At 36.4% G+C, this 17,852-nt stretch overlaps 1 protein-coding gene across 1 annotated transcript in view; it reads left to right on the top strand.

Moving 5' to 3' along the window:
* Positions 1-17,852, top strand: part of ARHGAP21 (Rho GTPase activating protein 21) — a 124,612-nt gene that overhangs the window by 66,509 nt on the left and 40,251 nt on the right. Inside the window, 2 exon segments of the mRNA XM_035029499.1 lie at positions 15,197-15,289; positions 16,811-16,889. Coding sequence (XP_034885390.1) covers positions 15,197-15,289; positions 16,811-16,889 — 172 coding nt within the window.

A 17,852-nucleotide genomic window follows, 5' to 3' on the forward strand; every position in this document is an offset into this window, starting at 1 on the left:
TATGTTTACATGTAGTATGAAGTCAAGATTAATTTTTTTCCCATATGAATATGCATTTAACCCTGCACTACTTAGTGAAAGTATGCTCTTTTTACTGCTCTGTAATACCACCTTGATCATAAAGTATCTGTATATGTGTAGGTCTGTTTCTGGACTTTTCCTCTATTCTAGGAGTTGGCCTGTGCCTCACTTCTGTATAGCTTCCAAACTAAGAATGGTTCTATATTTTTAAACAGTTGTTTAAAAAAAAGAATATGTGGCAGAGACCGTATGCGTTCTGCAAAGCCTAAAATATTTACTGTTTGCCTCTTTACACACAGTTTGCCAACCTCTGTTCTATTGCATTGGTCACTTTCTTTGCAGCAAGATTGTGATCTTAATTACTCTAATTATTATATAATAAATGTTGCTATTTGGTAGAGTAGGTCTTTCAGTTTTTCCTGATTGGATTGGCTATTTTTGTCCGTTTGCAATACCATAAACCTTTTGAGAATCAGTTTTTCAGTTTCTACACCTACAAAAAAATTCTGTTGGAATTTTAATTGGTTTTATATTAGTTACCATATTTCATTATTTGAAAACATGTGAAATAATTGAATCTTCTAATCCATGAATTTGTCTATCTCTCCCATGAGTAAGTGTTGAATTTTTCTGCACCTTTTGGCATAAACCTTTTATTTTTTTCCTTTAATCTCTTAATATAGTGAATTACATTGATTTATTTTTCCAGCTGTTAAGCACTGCATTACTGGACCAAACCGAGCTTCTTCATAGTATATGAAACTTTTCACATATTGCCAGGTTTGGTTTCTGTTGTATTTAGGATTTTTGCATCTCTGTTCAGGGATTGCCTTTACCTAAAGATAGGCCTTAGTCTCTTTAATGCTTGACTTAACAGTTCGAGTTCTCTGAGAAACAGATGCCAAAACAGGAACAGATGGCAAGACAGCATTAGACATGCCAGAGATTTACTGGGAGAAATGCCTGTGTGAAGGATGAAAAAGAAGGGAGCGGGGAGATGCAGGGGAAGACTTCAGACCACACTGCAGGTCTGACATATGTGAAAGAAGAGAGGGAAGGGAGGATTTGGTAGGAAAGATGCCAGACTGCAGCACAATGTAAGGAGGTCTCTGTGAGGCCACTGAGGAGCTCCCAAGCAAACACTGCCCTTGAGCAGAATCCTGCTTTGGGCCAGAGTGGGGAAGTGTGGCCTCTGTGCGAACATGGTGGTGGATCTAAAGGTGTGGCAGCTGGGGCTGTCATTCAGCTGTGCTCACCACAGCACGTTCTCTCAAAGGAAATCTGCGCAGCACACCTGCACACTTGACATGCTTGGGCTTTCTCTTTTTCACCCCTACTCACACGATGTAGTCCTTTGGAGGCCCCATCTGAAAGCATATAGTGTTTTCCAGACCCTCTTCCTTGGCTGGCCTCAGATACCCATTTGTGTCCTCCTGGCCCTTTGAGACTGATGGAAATTCTGTGCAGCTCCTTAGTCTCTCAGCCAGTACTTCAGAAGCAGAAAGAACCTCAAGGTGAAGAGCAGTGCAAAACATTGAGCTCACCTCACTGGACTTCCTTCTCTCTGGGATCTTGTCCCTTTGAGTCCTCGTGCCTTGGAGGCTTTCTGTGCCTTCACACGAATGTTACCTGTACTTAGTCCAGCTTTTCTGGTTGTTGCTCATGGGTGAAAAAGCTGATCCTGAAACAGGCTAGTTCACCATCGTTAGATTTGGAAATTTTTGTCTGTTTACGTTTAATATAATTAATAACATTTATTGTTTAATCTCCTTTATTTTGAAGTTTCTGTTTTATTTTGAATTTCTTATTTTTCTTTTCTCTTTTAAGATTAAATAATATATTGCAATTCTTTAGTGGTTATTCTAGAAATTAGAATATGCAAGTTTATCAAAGTCTAGTGCTAATTCATATTTTATTCTCCTCTGAAACAATATAAGGACCTTAGGACATGTTAGCTCTACTTATCTCCCCCCTACTTGTAAGTTACTTTTATGTTATGTTGCAGTTCTCTTGGGGTTTTTGCTTGTTTTTTGTTTTTTTCCTGAAAAATCTTTGTTTTGCTCTCATTTTTGGAAGAGATTGTTGCTGGCTACAGAATTCTATGTTGATACTGTCTTTCAACATATTGAAGTTGAAATATCCTGCTCTCTTTTGGCTTATATTCTTGCTAGTACGAATTCATATTTTGGTTTATTGGTTTTTTGAAGGCAAACTTTATATCTGCTGTTAAGATTTTCTCCATATCTTTGGTGTTTGGCCATTTTGTAATAATGTGATTGGTGAGAATTTTATTTTTCTTGCTTGCAGTTCATTGAGCTTCTTGTGTCTGTTGATGGGTGTCTATGATCAATTTTAGAAAATTTACAGCTAGTATTTCCTCACATATTATCTGTCTTTCAATGCTCCCTTCAATTCTTCTGGGATTCAATTAAACAAATGTTAGGTGTTATTATTCTGTCCCCCATGTTTCCGAAATTCTCTATTTTTTCCTTTTTTGTTTTTTCAATTCTTCCTTAGCTGCATTTAGATAATTTCTTCCAATACATATCTAATAATTTTCTTCTTAGCGGTTTGGGTTTTAAATTTTGATTGTTAGAAATTCTTTAGGGTAATGCACCAAATTATACACAATTGCTTCTTATAGATTTCTCTTTATCATGTTTAAGCTTTTTTTTTTTCTTCCTCTTCTTCTTCTTCAAATATAGTATGCAGAGTTGTTTTATAATCTGCGTCTGGTAATTCCACTATCAGGAACTTTTGTGGGTCTGTTTCTCCTTTCTGTTTTTTTTTTTGTTTTTTTTTTTTTCCCTGCTGGTTCTAGGTCAGAGTAAGTTGTTTTGTTTTGTTTTGGGTTTGTTTGTTGTTGTTTGTATATTGGACTATTTTGCCTTTGTTGACCTTCAAAAATTATTACTGGGAATTTTTTGAGATCTAGGATGAAAAAGTTGTTTTCAAATAGATTGGTGTTTGTTTTTATACAGAACCAGGCTATTATATGTTTAGCCTACAAATCTATGTGCAGTTTGGTCCATAGCCACTTAGTAAAGATTGGTTTCCTTCCCTTTTCCCCCTTACCTTTCTTAGCACCCAGGTAGCCTTTGGGTTGGTGGGAGCATTATTTCTAGTTACCCTTATTATTAATGTGGGAGAATCTCCTAATAGATTCATAACTAGATAGAACTTGGGTTTTTCTTCTGCTTGCTGGGTGGAGAAACCCTTAAAATGGAAGGAGCTCATGTTCAGTAGCCTGGACATAGATTATATTATTGATATTAATAGTATTTTGGGATCAGTATTCTAGCAGCTAGGCTTACATGTATATGCACTGTGGTTCAGATATAAATGATGCATTCCCCTGTACTAGTTCAATTTGTTAGTACATTGATACTTCATTAGAAGATTTGCTGCCCACATATTTGTCTTATTCAAATACATTTATATCCTGTCAACATAGATAAAATAAAATTACCAAGTTATTTGCAGTTTACTATTATGGGCAATGTTTCCTAATATAAATATGTGTAAGCTTATATACATACACATATACACACACATACATACACACATGTATATACACATGCACACCCATATACACACACACAAAGATAAGTGATTCTACATTTCGCTATTAACAACTTAACCTCAATATATTTATTTTATTCCTCTCCATTTGATAGGTGGGAAAACGGGAAATGAGGGCTCCTGGATCTTCTTCTGATTAAATAGGACACGGTCAAAACACTGGGGAACCCCAGAAATAAAGGACTGATGGCAAGGATATATGTAAATTTTAAAACTATGATGTGTAGTTTTTGAAAAGATTGAAGGAACTTGAAACTTTGGCTTGCCAAAGAGATGCTGAGGGCAAGAAAGTGATAGTTATTCTCAAAATGTTGGGAAGCATACTTGTACAAGATGGAATAAATAGATTGTTTGATGCTTCATGGTTAATTTCTCTCATTCTCTTCCGGAAAATCCCTACTCATATTTTGAAGACAGTTAATCTGAGTGATTGTTCCTGCTACGTGATAAACAAGCAGAGACTTTCTGCCTCCTCCTCTACCTGATCCTAGGAGATGATGATAGCAACACAGATCTGATATGGGAAAATGCAGAAATAAGAGGCGCGATTATATCCTTTATCAAAAATTCGTTATTAGAGTATGCAAACTGAAGTTTTCCCCCATACGCAGAGTATTCATTGCATTTATGAAAACAGTGTTTTTATGTATTACTTTAAGAACAAAGATCATGAAGGAAATTGTGTTTAATTGTTGAATTTTCAGTGCCTAGTAAGTACCTGGGAGGAGCTCAAATGTTGTTGAGTCAATGCTTTGAATAAAGGGAGGCACCACCACCTTAACTTGGCCCTGTTCCAAAATGACTGTTCCCATAGCTGCACAACTCAGCATGTTCATGTCTGTGCCTCCGCTTTCGAGGAAGAAAATTATTGTCTCCTACCTGCCTGCCTTCCTTTCTTTCACCTTCCTCCCTTTTAACACAAAGCTTTTAGAGAGCTTATTTCACGTAGCTGCTAAGTGTATAAGCTGGGGCAGTAGTAACAAAAATATAGTAATCCTGGACTTCAGTAGGAATTTGGGAAACCTCTTTGTAAAGTCCACTGGTCAGGTGGTCAAGTTAGATGAGAGTTAAAAAAAAAAAAAAAAAATCTAGGGCGCCTGGGTGGCTCAGTTGGTTAAGCGACTGCCTTCGGCTCAGGTCATGATCCCGGAGTCCTGGGATCTAGTCCCACATCGGGCTCCCTGCTCAGCAGGGAGTCTGCTTCTCCCTCTGACCCTCCCCCCTCTCATGCTCTCTCTATCTCATTCTCTCTCTCAAATAAATAAATAAAATCTTTAAAAAAAAAAATCCAACTTCACTTTTGAAGTTCCAGGAAACCATTTTCACAGTTATCTAAAGTGAAAGGAATTTGATTGGATTAAGTAGGCACTGTCAGAAATCCAATTTTTTGGAGTTGGTTTTAAGACTTTGAAAGGCATGAAGTTACTTCAGCAGTCAAGAAAATAAATGCAATTTTAAGAGTTTCTGGAAGCATTCTAAAACCTTTAAGAAATAGGAAATTTAGGGTCTCAGAGAGCTAATTAGAGATAGGGCTATAAAGGTGAAGAAGTCAAGGAAAGTACATGATTGGAGTAGTCATGTTCTAGGCTGTCCTCTGGAAAAACTTCTCTACAGAAAATGTTGCAGAGGTGACCCTGTAATTAGGTGATTTTGAGCTCTTTTCCCAGCTGCTGTCTGACTTAAGACCTTGATCACAGACACCATCTGGCTGGATAGTTCCATTTTTTTTTTTCCCGATTGCTCTCCAGCTAGTCCACATTCAAAGTATGTGATTCATAGGTGCAGTTATTAAGTTAATTGTGATAGTTATGGTCCCTGCTTTCGAAGTTTAACATAATTTTCCAGAACAGAAATATTTGTATAGGAATGCTACGTACATTAAATCTAGAAATATGTTTCCTGTTAATTCATTCACGTAGCAAATATTTGTTGAGTCACTGCCACAAGCAAGTCACTAATCTCATTGCTGGGAAGGGCGCAGGAGGGCCTTTAACCTGGCTTTCTTCAGGTAGTTGTTCACGTGTCACCTGTTAGAGAGGACTTGCCTGACCGTGTCATGAGAATAGTCCTACAGCCCTGCCTTTCACTCTTCCCCCCTTCCCACTCTGCTTATTATTCTCCCTAACGCTTATCACCACCTCTCATACTACTTATTTCTTCTTGAACATCATCTGCCTCAATTGGAATGTAGAACAGGAACTTTATTATTTTGGCTTAAAGCTCAGAACGGTTCCTGGCATGTATACATTTAACGGACGTCTGTGTAAGGTGAAGGCCCCGGCTTCAGGAAGCCCCGACCCTGATGGAGGATGAAAGTGTCGAATAATCACGTATGTTCAGCAGCAGAGGCGAGTACATTGGTGGTGGGCCACAGCACAGAGAATCATCACCTAAGCACCAGGGAAGGGGGTCTCAGGTGAGATGTCTTTGTGCTGTTGACAGACGACTCGGATTTCATCAGAAGGAAGGAAAACCAGTGTTCTAGAATAGATTTCAGAGATATCTGGAAGTTATGTTTGCCCAGAGTTGCTGGTCAGGCTCGGGGATGGATTTTATGTCACCAACTCAGGATGATTTGTGAAGTTATGCTTAGCTTCTCTGGCAGGAATGAGTAGATAGATGGAGAGGCTGTTAACTGTGGGGTTCTGGAGGGGAAACATACCCACCTCCTTCCTCTGGGGAAAACAGGATTAGTTTGGAATAAGTTGTATTTCTGATGGCCTGTAGAATGTTCAGTACCTAGTTAAAAATTTGGATGTAGATCCCATAGGGAAAAGTGGGGTTGAAAATAGATTTGGAAGTCATTATTAGATATGCTATAATTAAGTCCTAGACATAAATGAAACCATGCCCAGAGAGCATGAAAACATAGAATAAAGATAGGACCCTAGGGAAGATAACATCTAAGAAGGTCAGAGAAAGAAGAATCAGAAAGGAAGTCTGAGAATAAGTTTTGGAAGGCATGAGAACAACCAGGGGGAGTTGATGACCTGCTAAGTAAGAAGTGATCATTTTTAAGGGGGGACTGGATAACTTATCATTTGTCATAGAAATTCCATTTGGATGGGGACTAAAAAGGGTACTGTTAGACCCAATTTGACAAGTAGCAAATTGGTTAAGTTACTGAGAAGAGTTCCAGTACAGTGAGCAGAGAGGGACAATGGAAACCAAGTCTCGGTGGGTTGGAACATACATTAGAGCAGGGAAACTGAATGAGGATGGGAATGGGGCGGGTGGAAAGTTTTGCCCTGGAGGGGATACTTGTCAGTGTCTGAGAAACCCTGAATTTAGAAGTAAAGAAAGGAGAGTATAGACCATTCTTCAAGAAGTATGAAAAGGAAGGAAAGGAGAATAAGCAATTATAGCTACATGGAAGGACAGGGAGTTTTGCTGTTCTTTTAAGTTCAGGAAGCTTTTGTCTGTCTCTCAGAACATGTATGCCTGTCCAGTGGAGAGAAGAACAGAGATTGACTGAAGTTTTACACATGAGAGGAGACCGTGAGGGAAACAGGGTCCTGAAGAAGGCCAGTAACTAAATCCTTACTTGAGGTAGAACAAAAGGAAGCAAGGATGGGCAAAGATTAAAAAAAATGAGGATACAGCAATGGAGGTACAGTGCCATCAGAGACAAGGCTATCCCAAGAGTGTGGGAAAATCAAGATGGAATAGCGAGGTCAAGAAGATCATTCGAAGTTTGAAACAGCTGCTTTGAGGGAATGGGGATTAAAACAAAGCAAGAGACTTTAGTGAGCAGTATCAAGAACTTAGCTGAACTTGGAAATTATAAATCATTGGGTTAGGGGTTATGTAGTGTTATTCAACTAAAATAGCAGGACAAGAGCAACAGAGTGGGCATATGGACGGAATTCTCCATAGTCGGGAGATTGGCAAATTGAATGCTTTAAAAGGTCGAGGGAGGAAGGAGGTTGAGGTTGCTGGTGGATCTTGTTGAAATAATGAGTGATGAAAGAAAGTGATTTCTGGAGGGAGCCTGATAGGCTTGAAGAATAGGGAGGGCTAAAGGAGATGGAAGGTCTTGATGAAAGTGAGGAGCGAGTTGAATTAGTTAAGGGGTCCAACAGAGATGGAAAGATAGTTGTGGTCAGAACACTGTAACAAATTTTCCTGGGTTTGCAGAGAAGTTAAAATCCAGCACAACAGGAATGGCAGGGCTGTGAATCCACACGTGAGACATACTTTGTGAAATTCCTGAAACTTTAGAGAGAGAGAAAAAAATGATGCTGCATAAACTTCAAATACTCCAGAAGGCAGATCCCAGGACTGTTTTGTTCATTGCAGGATAATCGGCACCGGGCACATTTACGAGCTCAGTAAATACTTGTTGAATGAATAACACTCTTGCAGAGTCTTTCTGGCCCAAGTAGGTTATCCTGCCAGAAAATTTTGATTCATGTCTGACACCTAGTGGTATTTTCCTCAAACTACTATTAAGCGGCCCCATTTCCCTTCTATTTGAGGGAGACTCTACAGTTCAGTTGCAGTACAATAGCTTTGTTCCTAAAACAAATCTCCAGCTTGGTTTTGGGCAGTTTTACCATTGACATTTTCCAGGGCTGTCATTTGAATAGGTCGGCAGTAAATATTTATTGATCACCTACTGTGTGCCACGCACTGTTCTGTATGCTGGAGTTTTTCACGTAGCGTACGTTCTCCTGCACGTGTGACCTCACTGAATTTGAACATGTAGGCAGAGCATTCCATTGGGAATGGTTAACTTGATGGGAAACGTAATTTAGGGTTCTGTTGTGATTTCACATGTGAAACCTTTCTAAATTTATTTTATAGCTTTTGGTGCTATCATTTCTACGTCATGACATACTGCTTTTCATTAATGTTAAGTAGGCATTTAGGAAGATGAAAGTAGAAGGCAAGATTGCGTTTGTCGTCAGTTTATACTTACCCACACTGTGGAGAATACCACATACTATGGAGAACTATGGGAGGGTTTTGTTATCTTTCCTTAAGAAAGAGTAAAGTTCCTATTTGTTGGTGATGCATAGTGAAGTATTTAAAGTATTTATGAGTGTTCCTGCACTCTCCCTCTCTCTCAAATAAATAAATAAATCTAAAAAAAAAAAAAAAGGTGGAGGAGGTGCTTGGGTGGAGCAGTCAGTTAAGCATCAGACTCTTGGTTTCAGCTCAGATTTGATCTCAGGGTCATGAGATCAAGTCCCACGTCAGGTTCTATACCCAGCATGGAGTCTTCTTGAGTTTCTCTCTCCCTCTTCCTCTGCCCCTTCCCCCCTTCACATTCTCTCTCTCAAATAAATAAGAGAAATCTTAAAGCATTTATGAATGAATTGACATGATATGTGGGATTTGCTTTAAAACACTTTAGGGAAAAAAGTAAGTAGGAGTGAAACAAGATTGACAAAATTTTTGTAATTATTTAAGTTATGCTCGTGGAGATTTATTCTGTTTTGTCTATTTTTGTGTACTCTGGACATTTTCCGTAATAAGAAGTAAGCAAAAATAATTAGCTGGGTGTGGGTTGAAAGAAAGCTTATCATGACTAAGTTAGAATATGGTCTGCTTTTTAATATTTAACACATTTTTTAAATTTTATTTTGTTCCATCTGATATTACTTGAAGATCAGGTTGAGTAGAGAATATGCATTTGCTTATAATAGATAGAATTTGACTGAGATCCAATAGGTGACATTCTACAATGTCCAGAGGCTATTGGAATTTTGGGTTTGAAGCTCATAATTGTTAGAGCTATAGATTAGAGGCTTGGGAGATGTAATTTTAAAGTATTAGCCATCACTCTGGAAATGAGAGCATCTTTAGTAGGAATTTGGGAATACCTAGATTTAATAAACTGGCATATATTTATTTTTTTTAATTAGTGCTTCTGCCATAATCAAAGGAAATGGAGTACCCAATAATCTGCCATACCAGTCTTCTTAAATTGGATGCTGCTTCACAATGATATATATGGATTTTTGGTTGTGAGACAATGTGTCTCTTAGGCTCTTAGGATAATTTTGTATGCCATCAGCAAACCAAACCCCCAAAATAAAGATTAGAAGTCTGTTTCCAACAATTAAAAACAGTTACGAAATATTTTAGGCAAACAAAATATTGGGGAAAATGTATCTTCCAAATGCTTGCCACCTATCTTTATCATGTTAATATTTTACATCTTTCCCCCCAATCCTAATCCCTCCCACCCCCCACCCCACCCGAGACATAAATGATTATAAGTATGGTTAGGGCCATTTTATACCACTCCTTCCCTATTCTCCTTTCCCAAAGGTAATCACTAGCCTGAGTTTGGTGTTTATTTCTCTCCATTCATTTTCTGCCTTAAAAGAGTCATAATTCCTAACTTTTGCTCAATAAATTCTTCTCCATGCCCTAATTTTTTTTTTCCTGTGGCAATCTATTACCCATCAAAAAGAAGTTGAGGTCATTTTTCATTATTTAGGTTTAACTTTGATATCTATTTCAATCTACATTGTGGTTTCACTTATTTTTGGTCTGAAAACCAAACATCAATTTCAATAAGCTATTTAATTGATTTTTCTTTAAATAATTAATGCTTGGAGCTTTAATGCTCCATTATGTGATGTATCTCTTTAGTTTTCTACCTTTGTGGAGAGTATCCTTCTTCCAAGGCTTATATAACTTTCCTATGAAGCACAGTTTAATTTCAATGGCTTTCTCTTATATAGATTTTTTTTTTACAACAAAGAAATCAATTAAAAGAATACTTTAAAAAATTAACTGTCATTATAAAAGAAGACTGGTTCCATTTAAAAAAATTGTTCAGTAGTATCTTCAAGAACTCAGAAAAATTTAAAAAGCTTAATCTCAGTGACAGCCATTATTTTCTGTTGCTTTGTTTTTGTTTAAAACATGGGGTGGTATTTATTTGTATAAAGTATATATTTTTTTCACTCTGTTAAGAAATATTTTCCTCTTGTCCCCAGAGCTATAGGATTCTCTGACTTACACCTATCTATTTCTCTGTGGATATTTATTACAGGGTCCTCTTTATAAGTGGCATACTTCAAAATTATCCCCTCACCCCCCCTTTTTTTTTTTTAAAGATTTCATTTATTTGAGAGAGAGAGAGAGCACAAGCACAAGTTTGGGGGAGGGGCAAAGGGAGAGGGACAAGCAAATTCCATGCCAAGGCACGGGGCTGGATCCTAGGACCCTGGGATCATGATCCAAGCCAAAGGCAGACACTTAGCTGACTGAGCCACCCAGGTGCCCCAAAATTGTCACTTCTTAAAATAATCCATTTGCTCGAGTCTGCTTTTATTCTAAGTTTAGATTTTGAAATAATTTAAATGTTGCAAATGATTTTGGCTTTAGCATTCTCTATAGAAGAGGGTCTTACAGATTTAAATAATCTTTGTTAACTGACAAAGCCCACAGGCCCTCTGAGTTTGACACTGGTTTCTTTGAAAACAGGTTATGTAGTTCATGTCAGAGTTACTGGATATTTTTTAGTACCGTTTCTTACTTTTGTCTACCTTCTTTTCTTTAGAGTTCTTTAGTCTTGGTTTATATTCTTCAATTTCCTCATATTATGACAGTTACATTTGTAGAGATTCTCCTTCAACCAGTATTTAATTAAGCATTTGCAGAGTGACAAGCACCCCAGCCTCATTTATCCCTGATCCATATGTAAACCTCCTAAAAGTTTATTATCAGACGAGCACAGTAATAACGTTTATTAAATACCTACTTGGATTAGACATTATATAAGCATTTTAATGGATTATCTCTTTTAATCCTCATAACAACCTTGCCAGGTGGGAATATACTACCATCATCCTCATTGTTCAGAGGAGTTAACTGGAACACAAGTGAATCATTTGTTCACAGGATGCCCAATTAAATTGAATTTCTGAGAGACAACTAATTTTTGCAACATTTGATAACCTTCCTTGGAAAATAAATGGCAGAGCTAGGATTTTAAACCATGTAATCTGTTTAAAAGGCCCAAGTTGTTAGCGTTATCCTGGATATGGAGAATAGAAGTCACATCGACCTGGATATTCATCCAGTATTTGGATGGCAACTACTACCTACACATTATTTATTTGTTTATTTGTCTTTTATGCATTATTTCTCTCCCAACTGATTATATTTACTAGAATGTAAAAGTGTGCTTTTTTTTTCTGATTTCAAAGTAATATTCAACTTCAAGTAAATTCATATATGCTGTCTCTGTCCTCTTGTTTAAGTTTTTACTAATTGTATGTTAAGTAACATAAAATGGAACGTGTTCTGTACCTGGTCATTTGAGCTGTTGTCATTTAGCCATTTAGATTATTCAGATTGTTGTCTTTACTTCCTTTTCTCAAATATAGAAAGATTTATCTGTATGTGCTAAAAAAGACACATTTTCCTTTTCTTTTGACAGGGTCAAGGAAATGACACCTGAATAAGGTGTTTACAGTTCTTTGAAGCACGTCCTATGTGTTCTCAAAAAAATGAGAAATTATAAAACATGGATGTAGAATTAAAAGAGGCTTTATTTTTATAATTTTTTTTTAAAGATTTTATTTATTTATTTGAGACAGAGAGAATGAGAGAGAGAGAGCACATGAGAGGGGGGAGGGTCAGAGGGAGAAGCAGGCTCCCTGCCGAGCAGGGAGCCCGATGCGGGACTCGATCCTGGGACTCCAGGATCATGACCTGAGCCGAAGGCAGTCGCCCAACCAACTGAGCCACCCAGGCGCCCTAGATGATTTTCTTTAAATGCCAACTCTTGTAAATGGTGAGTTGGCTACAGAGAGACCTAGCCTGATTACCAAAAGTAATTGCATTTTAAGCGACTAATATTGAAAAGAAACTTTTTTTCTATTCATAGTAATTATAAGTGACTGTCTACTTGTATTTAATAAAGCTTGACAAATGAATAAGTAGTTAAATTATTTTTGAAGTTACTGGGAACACCATGTTTGGATTCAGATCTGGGTTCAGATCCCTACTCCACCTCTTCATAAGTTACTTAGTCTGTTTCCTCCTACTTACAATGTTAATCTTAGGATCCTAATGCCCATCTTGAAGGCTTGTTATGAGAATTAAACTAAATAACAAATTTATTCATTCATTGAATATTTATTGAATGCCTGTTCTGTACTAGGCATCATTCTAGGTACTATGGATATCAGAGAATATGACAAAAATCCCTGCTTTTCATTTTAGTGGGAGGGACAAACAACCAAAATGCAAGCAAATAAAAATGCAATTTTAAGTAGTGAGTGATATATCCTATGAAGAAAAATAAAGCCTGGCACATACAAGAAGTTTCTCCCAGTTTTTCATTATAATTTTCGAAGTAGGGCAAAGTCCTTGTCCATCTTGGTTCAACAATTAACATGTTGCTGTATTTGCTTTATCTTTCTATCCACATGTGTGTGTATCCGGGGATGTGGGTATCTAGGTTTATTTATTTCCCTCAAACCATTTGAAACTTAAGTTGCAGATATAATTACAATTATAGAAATATAATAATATAATACAGTAATACAGTCATAACAGTTAGTCTCTAATTACTTTAACAAACATCTCTTAAGAATTAGGACATTCTTGTTTATAGTAGGGATTTAACTAATATCAGTTCTCTTTTTCCTCCAAAGCTTCATGGAGAAAGCAATCATGGCTGTCTGTCATAACTAATCTGAAAAGACAAAAGGATTTATAATATTTTCATGTCATCCAAATATAGAAGGCTCTATAAAGTTTCTTTGGGAAGATATCTGATGCATATTTATAGTTTTTTAAATTGGATAATAGATATTTTGCAAGTGTGTTTTTATTAGCTTTCAAGATTTTAATTCTTAAAGACATAAAATATGGCACTAGTTTTCATTTAAGCACTATGAAGAGTGGAAATGTACATTTACTGAGGAATTGCAACTGGAGTAACCAGTCATGTGCTATGCTGAGTACTTTCACATGTTATCTCATTTAGTCTTCATGGAAACTCTTCAAGAATGTAAAAATATAGAATAATTATCTCTTAATATAGAAGAAAAAGTAATAGTAAAGTAAAAATGTTTACTTAATTGCAACTGGGCTATCAGGTGGCAAAGCAAGGGTTTGGATCCATATCTACTGGCTTCTAAAAACAAGCAATTTAGGGCGCCTGGGTGGCTCAGTCAGTTAAGCATCCTACTCTTGATCTCAGCTGAGGTCTTGATCTCAGGGTTATGAGTTCAAGCCCTGTGTTGGGCTCCACTTTGGGTGTGGAGCCTAGTTAAAAAAACAACAACAACAACACACACAACAAAAACTTAAAAACAAGCAAATTTCACTATATCCTGTTGCATTATAAGTGATCGAGTTAGCCATTCACTGCTTTAGAGGACTTGAGTTAGCCATTCACTACTTTAGAGGACTTCTTTCAGAGTAAATAGTTAAGTATGTAAAAGGAGCTACTGATGTATATTCCTTTTTTAAGAAATTTCTTTTGAGCCACCTTTGTGATATACCATGTTTCTGCCCAGCATTGCAATTTAATGAGTATTATTATATTATTCCCTGCATATATCTGCTTTATTTTCTCATTCATGTTCTTTAAGAGTTAGGGCTGTGTCTCCTACTTCAGTGGTTCCCAAACATGAGTGCACATCACAGTCACCACAGTTTCTGATTCAGGAGAGCTTGAATGGAATCCCTGCATTAGCATTTCTAACATATTCCCTAGTTATATCAATGCTGCTGGTCTGGGGACCACACTTTGAGAACCACTGTCTACCTCTTTGCCCTTCCTCCCACCACAGTCCTCATCTTGGTGCTTATCACTTAGCTTAAATGCCCTCTCATCTAGGAATCCTTCCTCGACTTCTGTTTTATTGAAACTGTTAGTTGTTCTCAAATGTCAGTGTGTATAAGAACCACCTGGGAGACTTGTTGACAAAGCAGATTTCTGATTGAACCCTGAAACACTGATTTTTAGCAAGTGCATTCGGTGTTAATGCAGATGATCCATGGATAGCAGTTTGTGAAATACTGGCTTACAGAGTTGATACGCGCTCGTCATTGCTATGACTATATGTCGTATTTGCCTGTGATTGTTTTTTATACCGTAGTTCCATTTTTTGTTTGTATGTCTCTCTCCCACTAGAGCCCGAAGGAAAAGGACTGTGTCTTAGTCATAATTAAAACTTAGGGCTTAGCACAATGCAGTGTTAAAAAGCAATAGAGTGAATACTGCCTGTGTAATCCAGCTATGTGACCTTGAAGGATTTAATCTCTCCTAGCCTCAGTTTCCCCTTTCATTCAGTAGTGGTAGTAACACGTATGTGCTATGGAATTAGCTCTCAGGGTTTGTATAGTCTTTAGTGTAGTAATTTACATATACACAATGTTCCCACCAAATGGACACCATTACTATTGTGGTGGTGGTTGTGTTACATAAGAAACAAAATGTTTGAATTAATGAAAACTCCTAAATTATGATTTTACCATACAAATTCAGGATATGTGTTTAGCAGTTCATTAAAAATCTTTGCTTAATTGTCTAAAATATCATTTTATATTTTGGTATTTTAATGAAATAGTGTGAAGTAAAATCATGCCTTGGGCTTTTTCTCTCCCATAGGAAAACAAAGAAATCGCTTGGAACCAATGGATACCATATTTGTTAAACAGGTTAAAGAAGGAGGACCTGCTTTTGAAGCTGGATTATGCACAGGTGCTGATATTCTTCTTTAAACAATACCTTTAAATTTCTTTTTTACTTCATTTCTTCCTTCTTCCATATTTCATTTTCCTTATTCTTTATCTCCTTCTGTATGTTTTTTTCCTGTGTCTTCACATGAATTTTTACTATTTTTGAGACCTAGTTAGCTGTATGTTTCTTGATACCCAAATGGATGGGTTTGGACAGAAATAACTTAAATTATAAATTAGGAGCACTTTTGGTTACCACTTAGAGAGTGGACTCTTGGAGGCCCCTTTAAAAGCACCTCTTTTACATACATTTAATTTTGACAAGGATTACAAAATAGCAAAATGATGAAGATATTTATTGACATAATTAAAATAATCTTGGATCTCCAAGTTCTCGAAGTGCCTTATCTGCCAGAGGTGAATTAATTAATTTGCACTGTGAAGTGTAACGTAAGTCTCTAACAACACAAGGCAAGCTCTGCTTCATCTGTGGGTATCCCTGGATGTGGACTGGTAGCTATTCTAAAATATTTTGTGATATGTGATTTTAATAAAACCTAAGTAGAGATTTAGTTTATTTAATGCACACACTAAAATAGTTACTCTTTTGTTTTTGAACATGAAATAATTTAAAATGGGAATTAGTGAAAAACTATGTTTTACTGCCTTTTGAATAAAATGTAGTGTTTTCAGTGATAAATACTGAAAGCAGCGGATGTCATTGCTAAGATTTACGAGGATGTGCTATTTATTATCTCTTTTGTCATGGTTAACGTAAGCCTAATTCCAATCTCATTAACATATACATAATGTGTATACTGGTGTCCATATGGGATTCCATTACCTAGTTTGTATCACTTTTCATATTCTAAGCCTCACAAGGGCAGGAAGATGTGGAGATGCTGTGATAAGCACACCAAAAATACTTTTTATTTTTCTATTTTCCAATTTTTCATTATCTTTTCTTTCTCAGTCTTTTCCTTTCTGCCCCGAGTTCTTATTGGTAATCCAAATGCCCTTTTCTTTATTAAAATGAAGAACAAGTTAATATGCATAAAGTCAAAACCATGTGCATGCCCATATTTCAGTTCTGTAATATAGCACTAATGAATAAACTAAATAGGTTGGGAAATCAGCCAGACTAACAGTAGAAGACACCAAGGTTTAATAAAAACAATCAACTATTTAAGCCTGTTGAATGATGCTTTTCTATCAGAAATGACAGGGTAGACAGAGGAATAACCAGGAGTTCTGCAACTCAGAAAACAAATGATAGGGGCATAAATAGTATAGCCATGGTCACTTGGTGACTATACCTTTTGGAGTTTCTAAATTCATCATTGTCCAGGGCTCTTAAGACATAGCTATATTTCATCAGAAGGTGTATATGTTAGAATTTAGATTCATATTTGTGAAAGATACATTGAAAAACAGCAAGCAAGAATATATAAAAAATAAATACATTACTCAAGAAATATTTCAAAAGTCATCAGAAATAACCTTTTAAGGAATTCCTCATGTGTTTTTTCACTCTTCTTTGAAGGTGATCGAATTATAAAAGTCAATGGAGAAAGTGTTATTGGAAAGACCTATTCCCAAGTAATTGCTTTAATTCAGAACAGGTAAGAGTCTCAAAATATGATTAATTTTGGCCAAAGATGGGTATTTATAAATCAGTGGAGCAAGTAGATTCCATATAGTATTGTCTGTATTCTGTAATGGGATGGGGAGCTGTGGGACTTTCCCTTCAAGTGGGTAATAATTTGAGAATTGCCAAGGATGTACTACCTGATTATAGCTTACTTGGTGCTTTGCTTCAGCAAATCTATCAGATTTGTGATTAAAGTCCTTTAGAATCTAAAAGCAACACATTTTAGATTTACTGTAAGTTCCTCACTTTAGTTTGAAATGACTATGAAATTTATAATTTGTTTATAATAAAAATATAAATAAATGCATATATAATTTATTTTAAAACCTCTTACTCAGATATCTTTAAATACCTTATTGAATAATACTCTTGGCTCAAATTTATTCATTTGTTTTAACAAAGACAGCAAGAAATTCTCTTTGAATTCATCTGTCTGCCTACGTTCTACAGAGTGATAGCATTTTGAGTTCTCAAGGCAAATAAATATGTACAGAGTAACTGTGAGACCTTAAAGATAACTTAGTCCTACTTTCTTTCTGTCTACCACACACCTAGAAAATTTTTCTTAATTATAAATAAAGAAATTGAAAGCCAAAGTGGTTACCATATTGAAGTCCTGCCAAGAGCAGGCAATGACTGGAGTCCCATTGTCTGGATGATCCCTTTGTAATTAAATTGAAGTTCATTAATTTCTGAAGACTTTTATCAAGTTCCTGTAACTATGTCTAAAGCAGTTCATGCTATAATCTAAGTTATTTACACTAATGCCCTAATGCATTGTCATTTTTACAATTAGATGATGTGATTGTGATTTATTGCTGAGTATTCTTCTTACTGTTTTATTATATAATGAAATTCTTAGAGAAAGCAAATCTTAAATCTTGCCTCTAATGTTGGATTCTAGGTGTTCCTGACAGTGATCCCTATTTGATCT

Source organism: Mirounga leonina, unplaced genomic scaffold (assembly GCF_011800145.1).
Source record: "Mirounga leonina isolate KUSES-001 unplaced genomic scaffold, KU_Mleo_1.0 Mir_242, whole genome shotgun sequence".
Lineage (NCBI taxonomy): Eukaryota > Metazoa > Chordata > Mammalia > Carnivora > Phocidae > Mirounga > Mirounga leonina.